Raw genomic sequence first — 15,043 nt, forward strand, 5'->3', positions numbered from 1 at the left:
TGTCTGTCTGACACTTGTATACAGGGTGGGACAGAGTAGGTTTACAGTTACAGCTGTGAGTACGCAAAACACAGAGTTGATTCTTGTATTGTTGTTAATTACTGTGTTATTGTCCATACGAACAACTGTAAAGCTACTTTTGCCCACCCTGTGTGTTAGCAACCCAGCAACAGGGTCGTAAGTTTTGTTTTAAACAGTCATTTGTGTTTTAGAAAAGTTAGGGGAAAAGAAAAACATAATCTTTCACATTTGTCAACATGTTCACATTTTCCAGGTCTCTGTTCCTTCTTGTGGGTCTGAGTTGGTTTCTGGTGTCTTTTCCTCTTGGACCAAAGGGATTCTGCCAGTATTTCTCCCTTGTTCCATAGGTCTGCTGCCAACAGGTTTCCTCATTTTTTAAATCCTCACCCTAGGATATGAGAGAGAGAGAGAGAGAGAGAGAGAAACATCGATGTGAGAGACACATCAGTTGGTTGCCTCTGGGGATCGAGCCTTCAACCAGGGTACGTGCCCTTGGCTGGAATCGAACCCTAGACCCTTCAATCCAGAGGCCGATGCTCTAACCACTGAGCCAAACCAGCCAGGGCAGTTTCCTCATTTTCTATTTATCAAGAAAAATGTTTTGCTTTCATATTTGAACTGGTTTCACTAAATATAGAATTCTTGGTTAACAAGCAAATTGTAAATCTCCCCAGATTTTCATTCTCACAGGGCTCGCTGGGGTCTCCCGTGTGGGTGTGACTTCCTAGCTCAGCCCTTCTCAGACTCTCGTCTACAGAATCTCCCATTCAGCATGGTGCTGCTCTGCTCCCGCCAGCAGGGCTGCAGGTTCTCCTGCCTGAGCTGGGGGTGGGCACGCCTCCGGCAGAGGCCCTGACCTCACCGTGTACCTGGTGTTGCAGGGAAATCACTTCCCAAGCTGTTGGCTGCCTGGGTTCTTTCCCATTGTCCTGAAATGGCTGCTTTTTAATAGTTTTGTTCTCACACAACCATTACCAGAAGTCCTCAGAATGTCCTAAATGCATAAAACAAAACACATAGGTTTACAGAAGAAACTGTTGCCAGTGATTTTTGAAGTTGTGATCTGGTGATACATGTGCTTCTCCATGAACACACAAAATAGCCAGACCGAGCAAAAGGCCTGGTGCCTTAACTTAACTCTGAAATAGAGCTGGTGTAAGTGAGGCCTCGGGTGGGACAGCTGCGGCTGTCGCATTTGTCATTGTAGGACAGTTCGAGTTTAGAAAATGTGGATTTTAATTTTCCCAAAGTCACAGACTGTCTAAATTTCACCTGAGGCATCTGTGGACCCTGGGTCAAGACCCCTGCTTCTCTTTACAGTTCTATTGGGGGTGGGCATGAGCCAAGTGTGGAGTCTGGCACTTCCTGCAGGAAAGAGCATGTGTCTGCTCTGGACTGAGTGGAGGTTTCTGACGTTTCTCTAGCACTTCAGCTGTCCCTCTGCCGTGTGCTTACCCAAGGGCTGTAACTTAGGGTTTTAAGAGTCAGAAAGGAAACCTGTTGGACACTGAGTTTGTCCGTAGCACTCCTATGAATTACCGGGCTCTCCTACATAGTTCCACTTGCCGACTAACCATTGAGGAGGGAAGTGCCCCACACCCAGGCTTTGGCAGATCGATTATCTCCTTAAGCAGAAAAGTGCCTTTGTCAGATCTGTGTAGTGCAGAGTTAAAATTGACTATGTTGTGTTTTACTTTACTTTGTTGAGTTGTGGACACAGCGTTTGGCTGGAAGTTGTGAACCCCGCAGCTGACTGGTAATTTGCGTATGTGCTCCGCTGGTTCCAACAGAAAACCAGTGTTCAATGGTAACCTTGTCCCGCATCCCGCCCTTTCAGGTCACTGCGGTCGCACAGCAGAATCAAGGGGAGGTCCCTGAACCCCAGGATATGAAAGTAGCCGAGGTTCTCTTTGATGCTGCCGACGCAAATGCCATTGAGGAGGTGAACCTCGCTTACGAGAATGTCAAGGAGGTGGACGGACTCGATGTCTCCAAGGAAGGCACGGAGGCCTGGGAGGCCGCCATGAAGAGATACGACGAGAGGATCGACAGGGTGGAGACCCGGATCACCGCTCGCCTGCGAGATCAGCTGGGCACAGCCAAGAATGCCAACGAGATGTTCAGGATCTTCTCCAGGTTCAACGCACTGTTTGTGAGACCGCACATCCGCGGGGCCATCCGCGAGTACCAGACCCAGCTTATCCAGCGGGTGAAGGACGACATCGAGTCCCTGCACGACAAGTTCAAAGTGCAGTACCCGCAGAGCCAGGCCTGCAAGATGAGCCACGTGCGCGACCTGCCGCCGGTGTCGGGGTCCATCATCTGGGCGAAGCAGATCGACAGGCAGCTGACCGCCTACATGAAGCGCGTGGAGGACGTCCTGGGCAAGGGCTGGGAGAACCACGTGGAGGGGCAGAAGCTGAAACAGGACGGCGACAGCTTCCGCATGAAGCTCAACACTCAGGAAATATTTGACGACTGGGCCCGGAAGGTGCAGCAGCGGAACCTGGGCGTCTCGGGGCGCATCTTCACCATTGAAAGCACCCGGGTTCGGGGCCGATCCGGGAATGTCCTCAAGCTCAAGGTCAACTTCCTTCCCGAGATCATCACGCTTTCAAAAGAAGTTCGCAACCTCAAGTGGCTCGGCTTCCGCGTCCCTCTGGCAATTGTGAACAAAGCCCACCAAGCCAACCAGCTCTACCCGTTTGCCATCTCCCTGATCGAGAGCGTGCGCACCTATGAGCGCACCTGTGAGAAGGTGGAGGAGCGGAACACCATCTCCCTGCTGGTGGCCGGCCTGAAGAAGGAAGTGCAGGCCCTGATCGCAGAGGGCATCGCGCTGGTGTGGGAGTCCTATAAGCTCGACCCCTACGTGCAGCGACTGGCAGAGACTGTCTTCAACTTCCAGGAGAAGGTGAGTTCCCAGTCGGCTCCCCTGTGTCCCGGGAGGGAGCCGAGCACAGTAACTGCTGGCGCAACACGCTAGCTCCCCGTCAGCGTGGTGATGGGTGCCGCAGGAGACGTGGGAGCTGAAAGGGAGAAGGACCCTTTACTCACTGGGCTGTGTGATGGAGCTGGGGCTTTAGGGAGGCCATTCAGTAACTAACACCTGAGTTCAGAAATCAGTGGAGAGATGACGGGCACAGGACTCAGATAGTGAAACGAGAGCTTCATTACTGATGCTGCCTGTAGGTCGTGGCTCTTGATCTGCAGCCAGGGCGCATGCTGACGCTCCACCCTGACCTAGACTTCTGCCTCAGGCTCCCGCAGCTGGGTGGTGTCAGCCTGTTGGCCCAGCGCCTGCCCTGCGAGCCTGGTGCACGAGCTGGCTCCCGAGGACAGAAAGCGCCACGTGGAGCTGATCTTACTTCCTGCTCTCAGACTTGTCAATCAGGGGCTGCCCCCCCCGTGAGCAGGAGGGAAGAGGGGGCAAACTGACAGTTTCCACACATTTCCCTTTCCTCTCACCCAGTAGGACTACCGGTTTATGGGAGAACTCTGCCTCGAGCATTTTTAATTAGCTGAGAAGACTGTATGTAAAAATTAAGAGGTACAGTGTTTTAAATATTAAGTATACTTTCCTTCAGGTGGATGACCTATTGATCATTGAAGAAAAAATAGACCTGGAAGTGCGTTCCTTGGAGACCTGTATGTACGATCACAAGACTTTCTCCGAGATCCTGAACAGAGTCCAGAAAGCCGTGGATGACCTGAACCTGCACTCTTACTCCAACCTGCCCATCTGGGTCAACAAGCTGGACATGGAGGTGAGGCTGGGCCCGTCTGAGTGGTGTTCCTCATGCTGTGCTCCAGCACAGGGCTGGGTCCTGCTGCGTGAGTTTACTAGCTTGTCACCAAAAAGCATTTTTCTGTAGCAGTTGTCAGGCATAGTCCGGTTTCCCTCCAGAAATCTCGTTGAACTAACAATAGAGCTGAAGTGTGGTGCTAGCAGCACTCATGCCGGTCCAGTTGGAGACAGGGCACTAAGGCAGGAGAGAGTCCCCTTTGTCTCCTGGGTATGTGGCAACCTGCTGGCCCTTTCCTACCCTTCTAATTTTAGGGCATCCTTCCTGCCCTCCCCTCCCAGCCTCCTTCTCTGATAACCCTGCCCCCCTCTACCATGCACTGTAAAAAGAAATACCCAACAGCAAATACCCAGTAGAGGTGTGTGGGGAGTGGGGGTCGGGGGGTAGGACAGACAGAGTGCACGCATGCATGTGTAGCATACTCACCACCCCCTGGCTCTTGAGTTGGTGGATGTCTCTGACAGTCTTGGGATGGAGGGTGTTTTGCAGAGGTCACTCGGGGAGTTCGGAAGCTGTTTGTGGGAAGCTCTTTTCTTCTCTTTGAAATGGGTCAGTCAGTGGTCATGTGTTCACACAAGGGGACACCCACAGAGTGAAAGCTAACAAAGCCCACTCCTTTGAGGCCACCAGAAGTCCCGGCCTTCTTCACGGCTGCCCTCTGCATTCCCGGGTGGTCCTGCAGCCAAGGCCGACCTTCACTGGGACACACAGACGTCCTGTTTGTAGGAAACTTACTTGTCTCGTTGTAGGTCAGAGAGAAGACCTTGTCTTTATTTGTAACAAGGACAATAGTCACTATGTAGGGTGACAGATGTTAGCTAGGCTATTGTGACCATTTTGCAACATATACAAGTGTCGAATCATTCAGTGTCTGCCTGAATCTAATGTAGCACGTATGTCAGTGATACCTCAACACCAAGAAAAAGAGAATGGATTAACCTTCAGATTATAGTTTCTTAGTTCTATCTCTGAGGCGGCCAGGAAAACACTTTTGTGAGTTTTTATTATATTAAACAGATCTCGAGACCGTAGCTGCATGTGCGCTGCATTCGTGCTGGTCTCATCACGCCTGTGCCCTCAGATGGGGACAAGGTCAGCCTAGCAGGAGGCAGTTATCTCAGGCGGGGAAAGCACCGGGAGCTAGACTCAGAGTGGAGGGAGGGTTATAGTTAAAGCTTTACCTTTGACCTGAAGCCTCTGCTTTCTCTGTGACATTCACTGTTGGAGGAGTCAGTGTTTTTCAACCCCACTTTCTCTGTAGATTGAAAGAATACTCGGTGTCCGCCTACAAGCTGGCCTGAGAGCTTGGACCCAGGTGCTTCTCGGACAAGCTGAAGATAAATCTGAAGTTGACATGGACACGGACGCGCCACAAGTCAGTCACAAGCCTGGTGGAGAGCCAAAGATCAAGGTATTTCCCAGAGCATTCCATTTGCAAGTAAATAAGTTCTCCCCTGAAACGTACCAGTGAAAAAGCCCCATTTCCAAGGAGAAACACGACAGATGCCACCTCGCCTGGTGACCCAGGTCAGTGTCCCCCAGGCCATGGTATAGGGCTGTGTGCGGTGTGAGCAGAGGGCGCCTCACCTCTATGGTCTTTCCCAAATTGCTTGACCGCTTTCTAGTCATAAGAAAAACACAAGGCAACCCCAATTGAGGGTCATTTTGCAAAACCCCTGACCAGCACTCTCCAAGTGTCAAGGTCATGAGGAAAAGAAAAGGGAAGACTGGGAAATGTCATGTGATGTGGTCTAACCCGGGAGGGTTAGTCCCTGGGAAGTGTGGCTAAGGCTGTCAGTTAATAGTTTTGTGTCGGTGTTCATCTCGCTGTTGTGGTCACCGTGCCATGGTAGGTGTCCACATTAGAGCCAGCGGGGGAAAGTCTTCCTGCTTTCCCTGCAAGTCTAAAGTTGTTTCAAACACAAGTTTCTAAAAAACCAAAAATAAGTTTACATGGAAAATAAAAACCCTCTGCTTCCCAAGCATATGTACAAGAAGTCATTTTAGGTACTGACCATAATCTACTCCAACTGGACATTCCAGCTGTGACCCTGCACTGCCCCCCATCTCCACTCAAATCCGAGCAGAGCCTCAGGAGAACTCGTGATAGCTCGGTACTCACACACTGGATACAGTTCATGTCTCCAAGCACCTGCTTCCCATCCATGGGAAGAGGTGGTCAGTGGAGCCTAACAAGCTTTCTAGAAAGTTCTATAAATTCAAACTGCAAATAGCCACTGTCTTCTGATGTGGGTGGTGGTCAGAAAGGTGCACACCTCCCAGGAATCTGCTAAGCGCCATGTTGTTTTATGTAGTTTGTTTATCAGTTAAAAAGGTCTTGCAAATCAGAACCTAAAAGAATTGCAAGTAAAACTCTGATCTGGGAGAAACATTTGGCTTTTTTTATCCCTTCCCAGACTTTACCTTCTCAGTTTTTTCACTTAATGTTTAAAAAATGTGCTTGAGTATTACAGATATTTATCCCCAGAGCATACTTTTTAAAATACTGAGATTCAGGAAAGCAAATGCACATGTCTAAGTGGTAGAGTCAAGTGGAGACCTGGTGGGAGTTCCTGATGAGCCCCCAGCTCCAGCAGGTGGCACAGACATACCCAGCTTGGCAGACCTGCGTCAGCGAGCTGGAGCCCAGCAGTGAGTGCCAGCCCTTGTCCCTGACGCAGCGGCACTGGTCCCAGTGGATGGTGCTTCATTGAGCACCCAGGCACGTGGGGCTCGAGAGGAACCTCCGCAGGCCTGCCCTCTGACTTACGTCCCCTGGGGAGGGCACAGACTGCAAGCATGGCACTGCAGAGGGTCGTGTCTAGTAGAGTGACCAGCTTTGATGTTCAGACTGAAGTGGTTCAGTAATTTAGAGATGACACATCAGAACCATCGTGTTGAAACAGATCGCTGAGTGAACTGTTTCCTTTTCAGAATGTTGTCCACGAGCTCAGAATCACCAATCAGGTTATCTACTTGAACCCACCCATCGAAGAGTGCAGGTACAAGCTGTACCAGGAAATGTTTGCCTGGAAGATGATTGTGCTGTCTCTCCCCAGGATCCAGAGTCAGAGGTACCAGGTGAGCCTCCTGACCGGGCCCCAGGCTCTGCAACACCGCCTCGCCCCCTGGTCTCTCTAAGTGCAGCTCCAGGCTTTGGGCTCAGCTGAGGGAAGAAGCCATGTGCCCTGACTTGCTCCCAGGGGTTACTTCTCCCAGTAGTTGTGTTTGCAGCTCTGATCGCAGTGGGCTCTTGGAAAGTCCCTCCAGGAACTTGGGGAGTTTTATTTCCTGCTTCTCCCCTCCACCCCTACTTTTTATTTTGGACGTTTACAAACATACACAGAAGTAGGGGGGTCATGAGTTCACATAACCTCAATTCATTTATCAACGTATGGCCAGTTTTGTTTGTTTACGCTCCCCTCCATGCCTCCACCAGGTTATTTTCAGGCAAATCCCATATGTAGTACATCCTTCGTAGTATATGCTCCTAGAGCAAAACAAAAACTCCGGACCAGTTAGTCCACCCGGCCGCTAGGCGTGTCCCTGCTAAACAGGACTGGCAGTTTTCAGATAAACAGCTTCCACAACCTCTGCTCTAATAGGCTCATCTAGAAAGAAGTGGTCCTGTTAGGAAGCGTGCCTTTTCTTAACTCTCAACACAAAGTCAGTTCGGAGGTTTTTCTGCAGTAGCAGCTGCCCGTGGGCTCTCAGTCTCTACAATGTTGGCCTGCACGTGGCGACATGCACTGGGGGGAATGAGCTGTGGATGACTCCTGCCCTTTGAGGGGCCGGGGCATCTCCTGTTGCTTCTCCTGCCTGTCCCCAGCCATTTCCGTTTGCAGTTCTCCTGTTTGTGTCCCACTTGAATGAACTAAAACCAGCCTAGGGCTCAGTAGTTCTCCCTCTCTTCTGAGTCTTCCTGTCAGTGAATAAATTTGACCTTGTCCCCCTCTGGCCACCTAATTTCTCTGCTCCTCTTGGTGGCAGACATGGAAGAGTTGCCTGCCTGGCTGCTCCAGGGCCCCTGCCCCTTAGGTGTGCCCACCCCTCTGCCACCACTGTCTGCCCAGTGTCACCTGCCCCTCAGATGTGGCTAATCTGCTCTTCCTTTTATTGGCTTGATGATTAAATATAAGCAGGCTTCTGGTCACTTGTGACTGATAAGCAATGTCCCTTAAGTGCCATTTTTATCATGGTCCATTCTTTGTTCATTTTAATTGAATGTGAGGTGCCATTAAGGGTAAACAGTTTTGCCCACCTGTGCTCACCTCCAGCTCTGCTTGGCTAGGTGGGTGTGCATTATGAATTGACCGAAGAGGAGAAGTTCTACCGGAATGCCCTGACGCGGATGCCAGACGGCCCCGTGGCCCTGGAAGAGTCCTACTCTGCAGTCATGGGCATTGTAACTGAGGTCGAACAGTACGTCAAGGTGAGACGCTCCGAATGTCTGTTTCAGACACTCAGGAGCATGAGGTGTAACGAACACAGAGCTAGAAGGTCTTGACTGAATGTATTGTGATTCCCTAGATATATGCTATTTTAATGCAAAGAATGAAGAGTTGGACAAATCTCATGGGGTATTAACCGTCATTTTGGAGAATTGTAAAGTTTAGTCTTTTTTTATGTGAAAATTCTGAGAATTTGAGGTGGGAGTTTTTCTAATGGTGATGAATGAACATGAACCTTTTTAGCAGAACATGAGGATATATATTAATATTCTGCAGAATGAAAGGTCAAACTGCTGTCTGACGGCATTCTCCTGTGCAGGTCTGGCTACAGTACCAGTGCCTGTGGGACATGCAGGCTGAGAACATCTACAACAGACTCGGGGAGGACCTCAGCAAGTGGCAGGCTCTCCTGGTGCAGATACGGAAGGCCAGGGGGACCTTTGACAACGCAGAGACCAAGAAGGAGTTCGGACCCGTGGTCATTGACTACGGCAAGGTGAGCCTGCTGACTTGCTGAAAGGTGTTGGTTGGTCACTCTGAAGGCAACAGCTCTGTGTGGCTTGATGACATGGGCGTGCAGACTCACAGCTGAGGAAGGATGTGTCCTCTTGTGTCACTCATGCAGGTGCAGTCCAAGGTGAACCTGAAGTACGACTCCTGGCACAAGGAGGTCCTCAGCAAGTTTGGGCAGATGCTTGGATCCAACATGACAGAATTCCATTCGCAGATCTCCAAGGTGAGGGGCGGGCCCCGCCAGCGCAGGAGTCTGCGGGTTAACCTCGCCCCGCACTAACCTCTGTGCTCTCTCAAACAGTCTCGCCAGGAGCTGGAGCAACACTCCGTGGACACGGCCAGCACCTCAGATGCGGTGACGTTCATCACCTACGTGCAGTCTCTGAAGCGGAAGATCAAGCAGTTTGAGAAGCAAGTTGAGGTGAGCTCTAGAGTAGTCGAAATTCTCACCAATGCTCTGACTCCCCATCAGCCCTTTAGGTGCCTGTCTCAGGTGCGTCCACAGATCACCTGTATCATCACCACCTGCTGTGCTTGTTAACATGCACATCTGGGTATCTGCATTTTAAACAGCTCTGCAGGTGATTCCTCTGCACACCGAAACCTGAGAACCACTGCTTTTTGTCTTTTAAGATTTTATATTTTAGTTGTTGATCTTCAAGTCATCAAACTTGAGTTTCCTTTTATAATTTAGGGTGGGGGTGGAGGAAGCACAGCTCTGGTGTGCAGAGGTCCTCTCCAGGGCCTCCAGGATGCAGCTAGATGCCCAGCTGGATTGCCAGGGCAGGCTCTCCTGGCACTGCCTCTCATCATAGCACCCAGGTGATGCCAGCACCCAGGGCGGAGGCTTCTGGAGAAGGGCAAACATGTTGACGTTCTGTGTTCTGTAGCCACCGTGTCTTCTCTGTCAGAGACTGAGTTTGATGACTTGAAGATCAACAACTAAAATAAAAAGATCTTAGAAGACAGTAGTTTTTGTTATTGTTACGGAAGAAAACATTGACTTTACTTTTTACCTCTCAAAGCTCTACCGCAATGGTCAGCGCTTGCTGGAGAAGCAGAGGTTCCAGTTCCCGCCCTCCTGGCTGTACATTGACAACATCGAGGGCGAGTGGGGGGCCTTCAATGACATCATGCGGCGGAAGGACTCTGCCATTCAGCAGCAGGTAGCAAACCTGCAGATGAAGATCGTGCAGGAGGACCGGGCTGTGGAGAGCCGCACCACTGACCTGCTGACCGACTGGGAAAAGACCAAGCCCGTCACGGTGAGTCTGGCCCCACTGCTCCCCGTGAGCCCTAAGCCAGCAGCATGATCCCATGTCTGTCTTTTAAACTAAAAGGCCTTGCCATGGCTTTGTTTTCTGATAATGAAGACTCTTGTAGTTAAAGAAGCAGAACTTCCAGATGGTACAGTTGGAAACGTGAGCACCAACTTCCACCTCTTGGCCCAGAACCCTCACGACATTCCCTTCAGTCAGGAGGTGGTTTAAGACTGAAAGGTTTTCTATTAAGTTACCGTCTTAGGTGCACTAAAAAATTACCACTGTGTTCTAGGCATCTTGTGGGCATCGGGGATACAGCAGTGATCAACAAAGACTGGAGCCTGCCCTCGTGGAGTTACGCTCCCATGGGAGGGACGGATATCAAAGAAGGGCATGGAAACACACTGAGAGCCATGGGCCATGTGCCGTGGGAATGGTGGGGCAGGGGAGAAGGTGGGGTGCAGTACTGCTGTGTCGGGAGGTGCCGCCTGCATGGAGCCCGGCAGGCAGGGAGCTGGCAAGTCACGCAGGTGCCTGAGGGGGTGGGGGCGTCCAGGCAGAGGAGAAGGGAGCACGAGGTGGGGTGAGAGGATAAGCGGAGATCAAGTCTCATCCGTTTAGGAATGTAACACATAAGCATAGACAGGAAGGATCTTACAGTGCCCTGAACCTTCACCTGTCTGTGGTTTGAGGACTCAGGTTTCCACACCAGGCCTGGTGTCCGGTTTAGCTCCCACCATGCGCCAGTCCGGGCTCTACCCTGCCCTCAGCCCTGTGAGCCTGAATATCCTTGTTTGTATTTGACTTTGGTTCAAGAAGCTCTTGTCTTGAGGTCTCTGCAGAATGCTAGCTGTGGTGAGGGGGTGAGCACTGACCACCAACACCTGGATGGCTCCTTCTCCTCGCCTTACTGGTGGTGTGTTGTCAAGACTGTAGCTGACGTTTCAGTTGTTCTCAGAAGTCAGTAACATCGAAGGAAGTGTGAATGGTCAAGCTGAGGCCGCCCCCAGGGGGCAAGAGACCATGGGGGGGGGACGACACAATGCTTGGTTTCTCGGTTTCTCGGGCTTCTCTTGGGAACTGATGTGACAATTGTGTCAGAGAGGGTGTGGTTGGCAGTCTCCTCAGATCAAGACTGTCCCTGTTGCTCCAGGCCCAGGTCTGTCCTGACTCTCTCTTCCTCCCCCAGGGCACTTAGTGAGCCGATGGCTGACCTGAGAGGCGCCCCACCTTCCTTACTTACATTTTCACTTTGTCAGATACGGACGTAAACATTATGCTCAGAATGTTACAAGTGTCCAGGACCCCAGTAGGCTCCCTTCCCAGTTTCGGAGCCACTGTGCCCGTCTCTCCTGGATGCATCCCTGCAACTCTCTGCTATGTCTGCTTTCAGGGCAATCTCCGCCCGGAGGAGGCTCTCCAGGCTCTCACCATATACGAGGGCAAGTTCGGCAGGCTGAAGGATGACCGTGAGAAATGTGCGAAGGCCAAGGAGGCACTGGAGTTGACAGACACGGGGCTCCTGAGCGGCAGCGAGGAGCGTGTCCAGGTGCGCACCCCCTGGGGAGGCAGGGGCATGGTTCCTTGTCCTGACTCTGCCCTCATCCTGCCACATTCTGGCACGGTTTCCATTTCTGCAGCCTTACTGCTTTACTGTTCTTACTCACAGGTGGCCCTAGAGGAACTACAGGACCTCAAGGGCGTGTGGTCGGAACTCTCTAAAGTCTGGGAACAGATCGATCAGATGAAGGAGCAGCCATGGGTCTCAGTGCAGCCTCGGAAGGTACATCTCAGTAATGTGTGTACCTGCAGGCGCTGGGAGGTACAGGTTTTACTTAGAGACCTGCAAGCAGGGAGCTGCACCACAGTTCACAGACTGTCACAGAGCAGCGCTGCGAGTCATCACACTGCTCGGCCAGCCTAGTGTGACATTTTTCTACAGCCGTTTTGTAAACATAAAGGAACATTGACTAACTCAGTACTGCTGTGTCTCTCTCGACAGCTTCGACAGAACTTGGATGGCCTCCTGAACCAGCTGAAAAACTTCCCTGCGCGCTTGCGGCAATATGCTTCCTATGAGTTTGTGCAGCGGCTTCTGAAAGGCTACCTGAAGGTGGGTGACTGGCCACTGCAGTCGTGGGGTCCTCTGGGAGCTGCTGCTCCGGGTGACTCGCTGTCTCTCTCCACAGATCAACATGCTGGTGATCGAGCTGAAGTCCGAGGCCCTGAAGGATCGCCACTGGAAGCAGCTGATGAAGAGGCTGCACGTGAACTGGGTGGTGTCCGAGCTCACCCTTGGGCAGATCTGGGACGTCGACCTACAGAAAAACGAGGCCATTGTCAAGGACGTGCTGCTTGTGGCACAAGGCGAGATGGCGTTGGAAGAGTTTTTGAAGCAGGTGAATACTGGGACTGGTGGCCTCGGTCCCCTCTGTCCCTGTCACGTGGTTGCTTGTACAGCTGGTGAACACCCACAGTGATGACCTGCTTTCTGGTTTTGCTGCAGATAAGAGAAGTGTGGAATACGTACGAATTAGACTTGGTTAACTATCAGAACAAGTGTCGCTTGATTCGTGGCTGGGACGACCTCTTCAACAAGGTCAAAGAGCACATCAACAGCGTCTCCGCCATGAAGCTGTCTCCGTACTACAAGGTACCGTGTCGGAACCTCCCTCCCTGATCAGGGCTTCTGCACTATCTCTGTCATACCTTTGGCGACAGTCCCTGGCCTGCTTTTTAGACATGAGCTGGATACCCGGGTGGGGTCCCGCCTGCACCCTCAGTGCCTTTGCCTGTCTGCCGGGTGGAAGTTGAGTGTTGAGCGCGTCCTCCCGCCTGCCCCAGGTCTTTGAGGAGGATGCCCTGAGCTGGGAAGATAAGCTGAACCGCATCATGGCCCTCTTTGACGTGTGGATCGACGTGCAGAGGCGCTGGGTCTACCTGGAAGGCATCTTCACAGGCAGCGCGGATATCAAGCACCTGCTGCCTGTGGAAACCCAGCGGTTCCAGAGGTAGGGCCTTGCCCAGGGTGAGACAGGGCTAGGAGCCACTCCTCACCAAGGCCAACCTCGGTTTCAACTTGCTTTATAGCATCAGCACCGAGTTTCTGGCGCTCATGAAAAAAGTATCCAAGTCTCCCCTCGTGATGGATGTTCTCAACATCCAGGGGGTGCAGAGATCTCTGGAGAGACTGGCAGACCTGCTGGGGAAGATCCAGAAAGCCCTGGGAGAGTACCTGGAAAGGGAGCGGTCATCTTTCCCCAGGTAAGATGTCAGCTGTGCTTTCTCCCAGCCCTTCTCTCCCTCTGGGCCTGGGTGTTGGCCACTTCTGAGGTCAAGGGTTTTGTCACTGATCAGCCAGTACCCTTTCCCTTTCACTCACTGATGCCTAAGTGTAACCGGTGATCCTTAATTTCCCACCTGGATTTGCTAATCAAGCTTCCTTTAAACTCTCACCATCCACCCAGGCAGCTTGCATCTCTTACAAATTAGCTCTGATTGTTTTCTAAGTGGCATCTCTTCCTTTCTGAATAGGTTGCTTAACGTAAACCAACAGGTTTTTTAAAATGAGTTTGAAGTGAAGTACCTGACGTGAGACTTAGTGAATTCCTGTTCAGTGTCTGTTAGGCTAGGGTGTATGTCAGGCTGGGGCTGGGCGGGGCTGGGGCGGGGCTGAGTCGAGGGGAAGGCGGAGGCTGGGCGCAGTCCTGCGAGTGCCCCTTCCCTTTCGCAGTCTGGAGCTGCGCCTTGATCCCCCCATCTGTCTCAGTAACATTTGAGGAACTTGGGTGCTGTTTTAATTCTAGGTTCTATTTTGTGGGTGACGAAGATTTGCTTGAAATCATTGGAAACAGCAAGAATGTAGCTAAGTTACAGAAGCACTTCAAGAAAATGTTCGCCGGAGTTTCCAGCATCATCCTGAACGAGGACAACACTGTTGTCTTGGGCATCTCGTCCCGCGAAGGAGAAGAGGTAGGGCGCTGGTGCTTGCGGCTTAGAAAGCTCCTTTCCCCTTTTTCCACGTCTTAATCCTTAGGTTTCACTTATTTCAGGTTATATTTAAAACTCCCGTGTCAATCACTGAACATCCCAAAATCAACGAGTGGCTCACGCTGGTGGAGAAGGAGATGAGGGTCACGCTGGCCAAACTCCTGGCCGAGTCTGTGACAGAGGTGGAGATTTTTGGTAAAGCCACTTCAATCGACCCCAACACCTACATCACTTGGATCGATAAATACCAGGTAGCACAGAGCAGAAGGGGTGGGCTACAGGTGAGGGCAGGCTGATCCATAAACAACCCTCTTAGACCTGTGTCTTGTGTCTTTCAGGCCCAGCTTGTGGTTTTGTCGGCCCAGATAGCCTGGTCTGAAAACGTGGAGACGGCACTGAGCAGCACGGGTGGAAGCGGGGACACGGCAACCCTGCAGTCGGTGCTGAGCAACGTGGAGGTCACCCTCAACGTGCTGGCCGACTCGGTCCTCATGGAGCAGCCCCCGCTCCGCCGGCGGAAGCTAGAGCACCTGGTCAGTCCCGTGCCCGACTCATCCCCTCCCGTTGGGCTCTGTGCCTTCACCTCAAGCAGGTGTATCACGCTGGGATACTATTCTAATTGCGTTAGGGAGAGCAGTGGATGTCGCACGGATGAGCCCTGGCTGGGGGTGGGGCTCTGGGTTCCGCTGAAGGTAATCTGGGTGCAGCACAGGGGTTATGTGTGCAACATTCTCCTGGTGAAGGAGGTGACGCCCTTTACCAAGGGTCTTCACTCCTTATCATTGTCTCCTTCCAAGGAGGTGCAGAGGCTCTGTGAGCTCGACACGGCTCTCAGCCAGTTCCCCTGTGGCTGGCTCTGTGCCCCAAGCACAGCAGAGAGATGCTGGGACAGAGACAGCGGTTCTCCTGTTGGGTCTTGCTGGTTGCAGAGTTGGCATCTAGCAGGGTGTTTGGTGTTTGCCGCCACTCTTGACTCTATTTAATTGCACTAGCGTTTCTG

General features: G+C 51.9%; 1 protein-coding gene across 1 annotated transcript in view; it reads left to right on the forward strand.

Annotated features, from left to right (window-relative positions):
* The window catches only part of DYNC1H1 (dynein cytoplasmic 1 heavy chain 1), a 61,151-nt gene that overhangs the window by 12,469 nt on the left and 33,639 nt on the right, over positions 1–15,043 (forward strand). The window contains exons 8-26 of the mRNA XM_081138776.1: positions 1,859–2,935; positions 3,609–3,788; positions 5,089–5,238; positions 6,762–6,908; positions 8,119–8,259; positions 8,598–8,774; positions 8,904–9,014; positions 9,093–9,212; positions 9,817–10,056; positions 11,447–11,602; positions 11,723–11,836; positions 12,056–12,166; positions 12,243–12,452; positions 12,560–12,706; positions 12,898–13,064; positions 13,144–13,317; positions 13,860–14,025; positions 14,106–14,294; positions 14,382–14,576. Of these exons, the coding sequence (XP_080994902.1) occupies positions 1,859–2,935; positions 3,609–3,788; positions 5,089–5,238; positions 6,762–6,908; positions 8,119–8,259; positions 8,598–8,774; positions 8,904–9,014; positions 9,093–9,212; positions 9,817–10,056; positions 11,447–11,602; positions 11,723–11,836; positions 12,056–12,166; positions 12,243–12,452; positions 12,560–12,706; positions 12,898–13,064; positions 13,144–13,317; positions 13,860–14,025; positions 14,106–14,294; positions 14,382–14,576 (3,972 nt within the window). The remainder of the gene's footprint in view (positions 1–1,858; positions 2,936–3,608; positions 3,789–5,088; positions 5,239–6,761; positions 6,909–8,118; positions 8,260–8,597; positions 8,775–8,903; positions 9,015–9,092; positions 9,213–9,816; positions 10,057–11,446; positions 11,603–11,722; positions 11,837–12,055; positions 12,167–12,242; positions 12,453–12,559; positions 12,707–12,897; positions 13,065–13,143; positions 13,318–13,859; positions 14,026–14,105; positions 14,295–14,381; positions 14,577–15,043) is intronic.

This window comes from Miniopterus schreibersii (assembly GCF_964146895.1).
Source record: "Miniopterus schreibersii genome assembly, chromosome: 1".
NCBI lineage: Eukaryota > Metazoa > Chordata > Mammalia > Chiroptera > Miniopteridae > Miniopterus > Miniopterus schreibersii.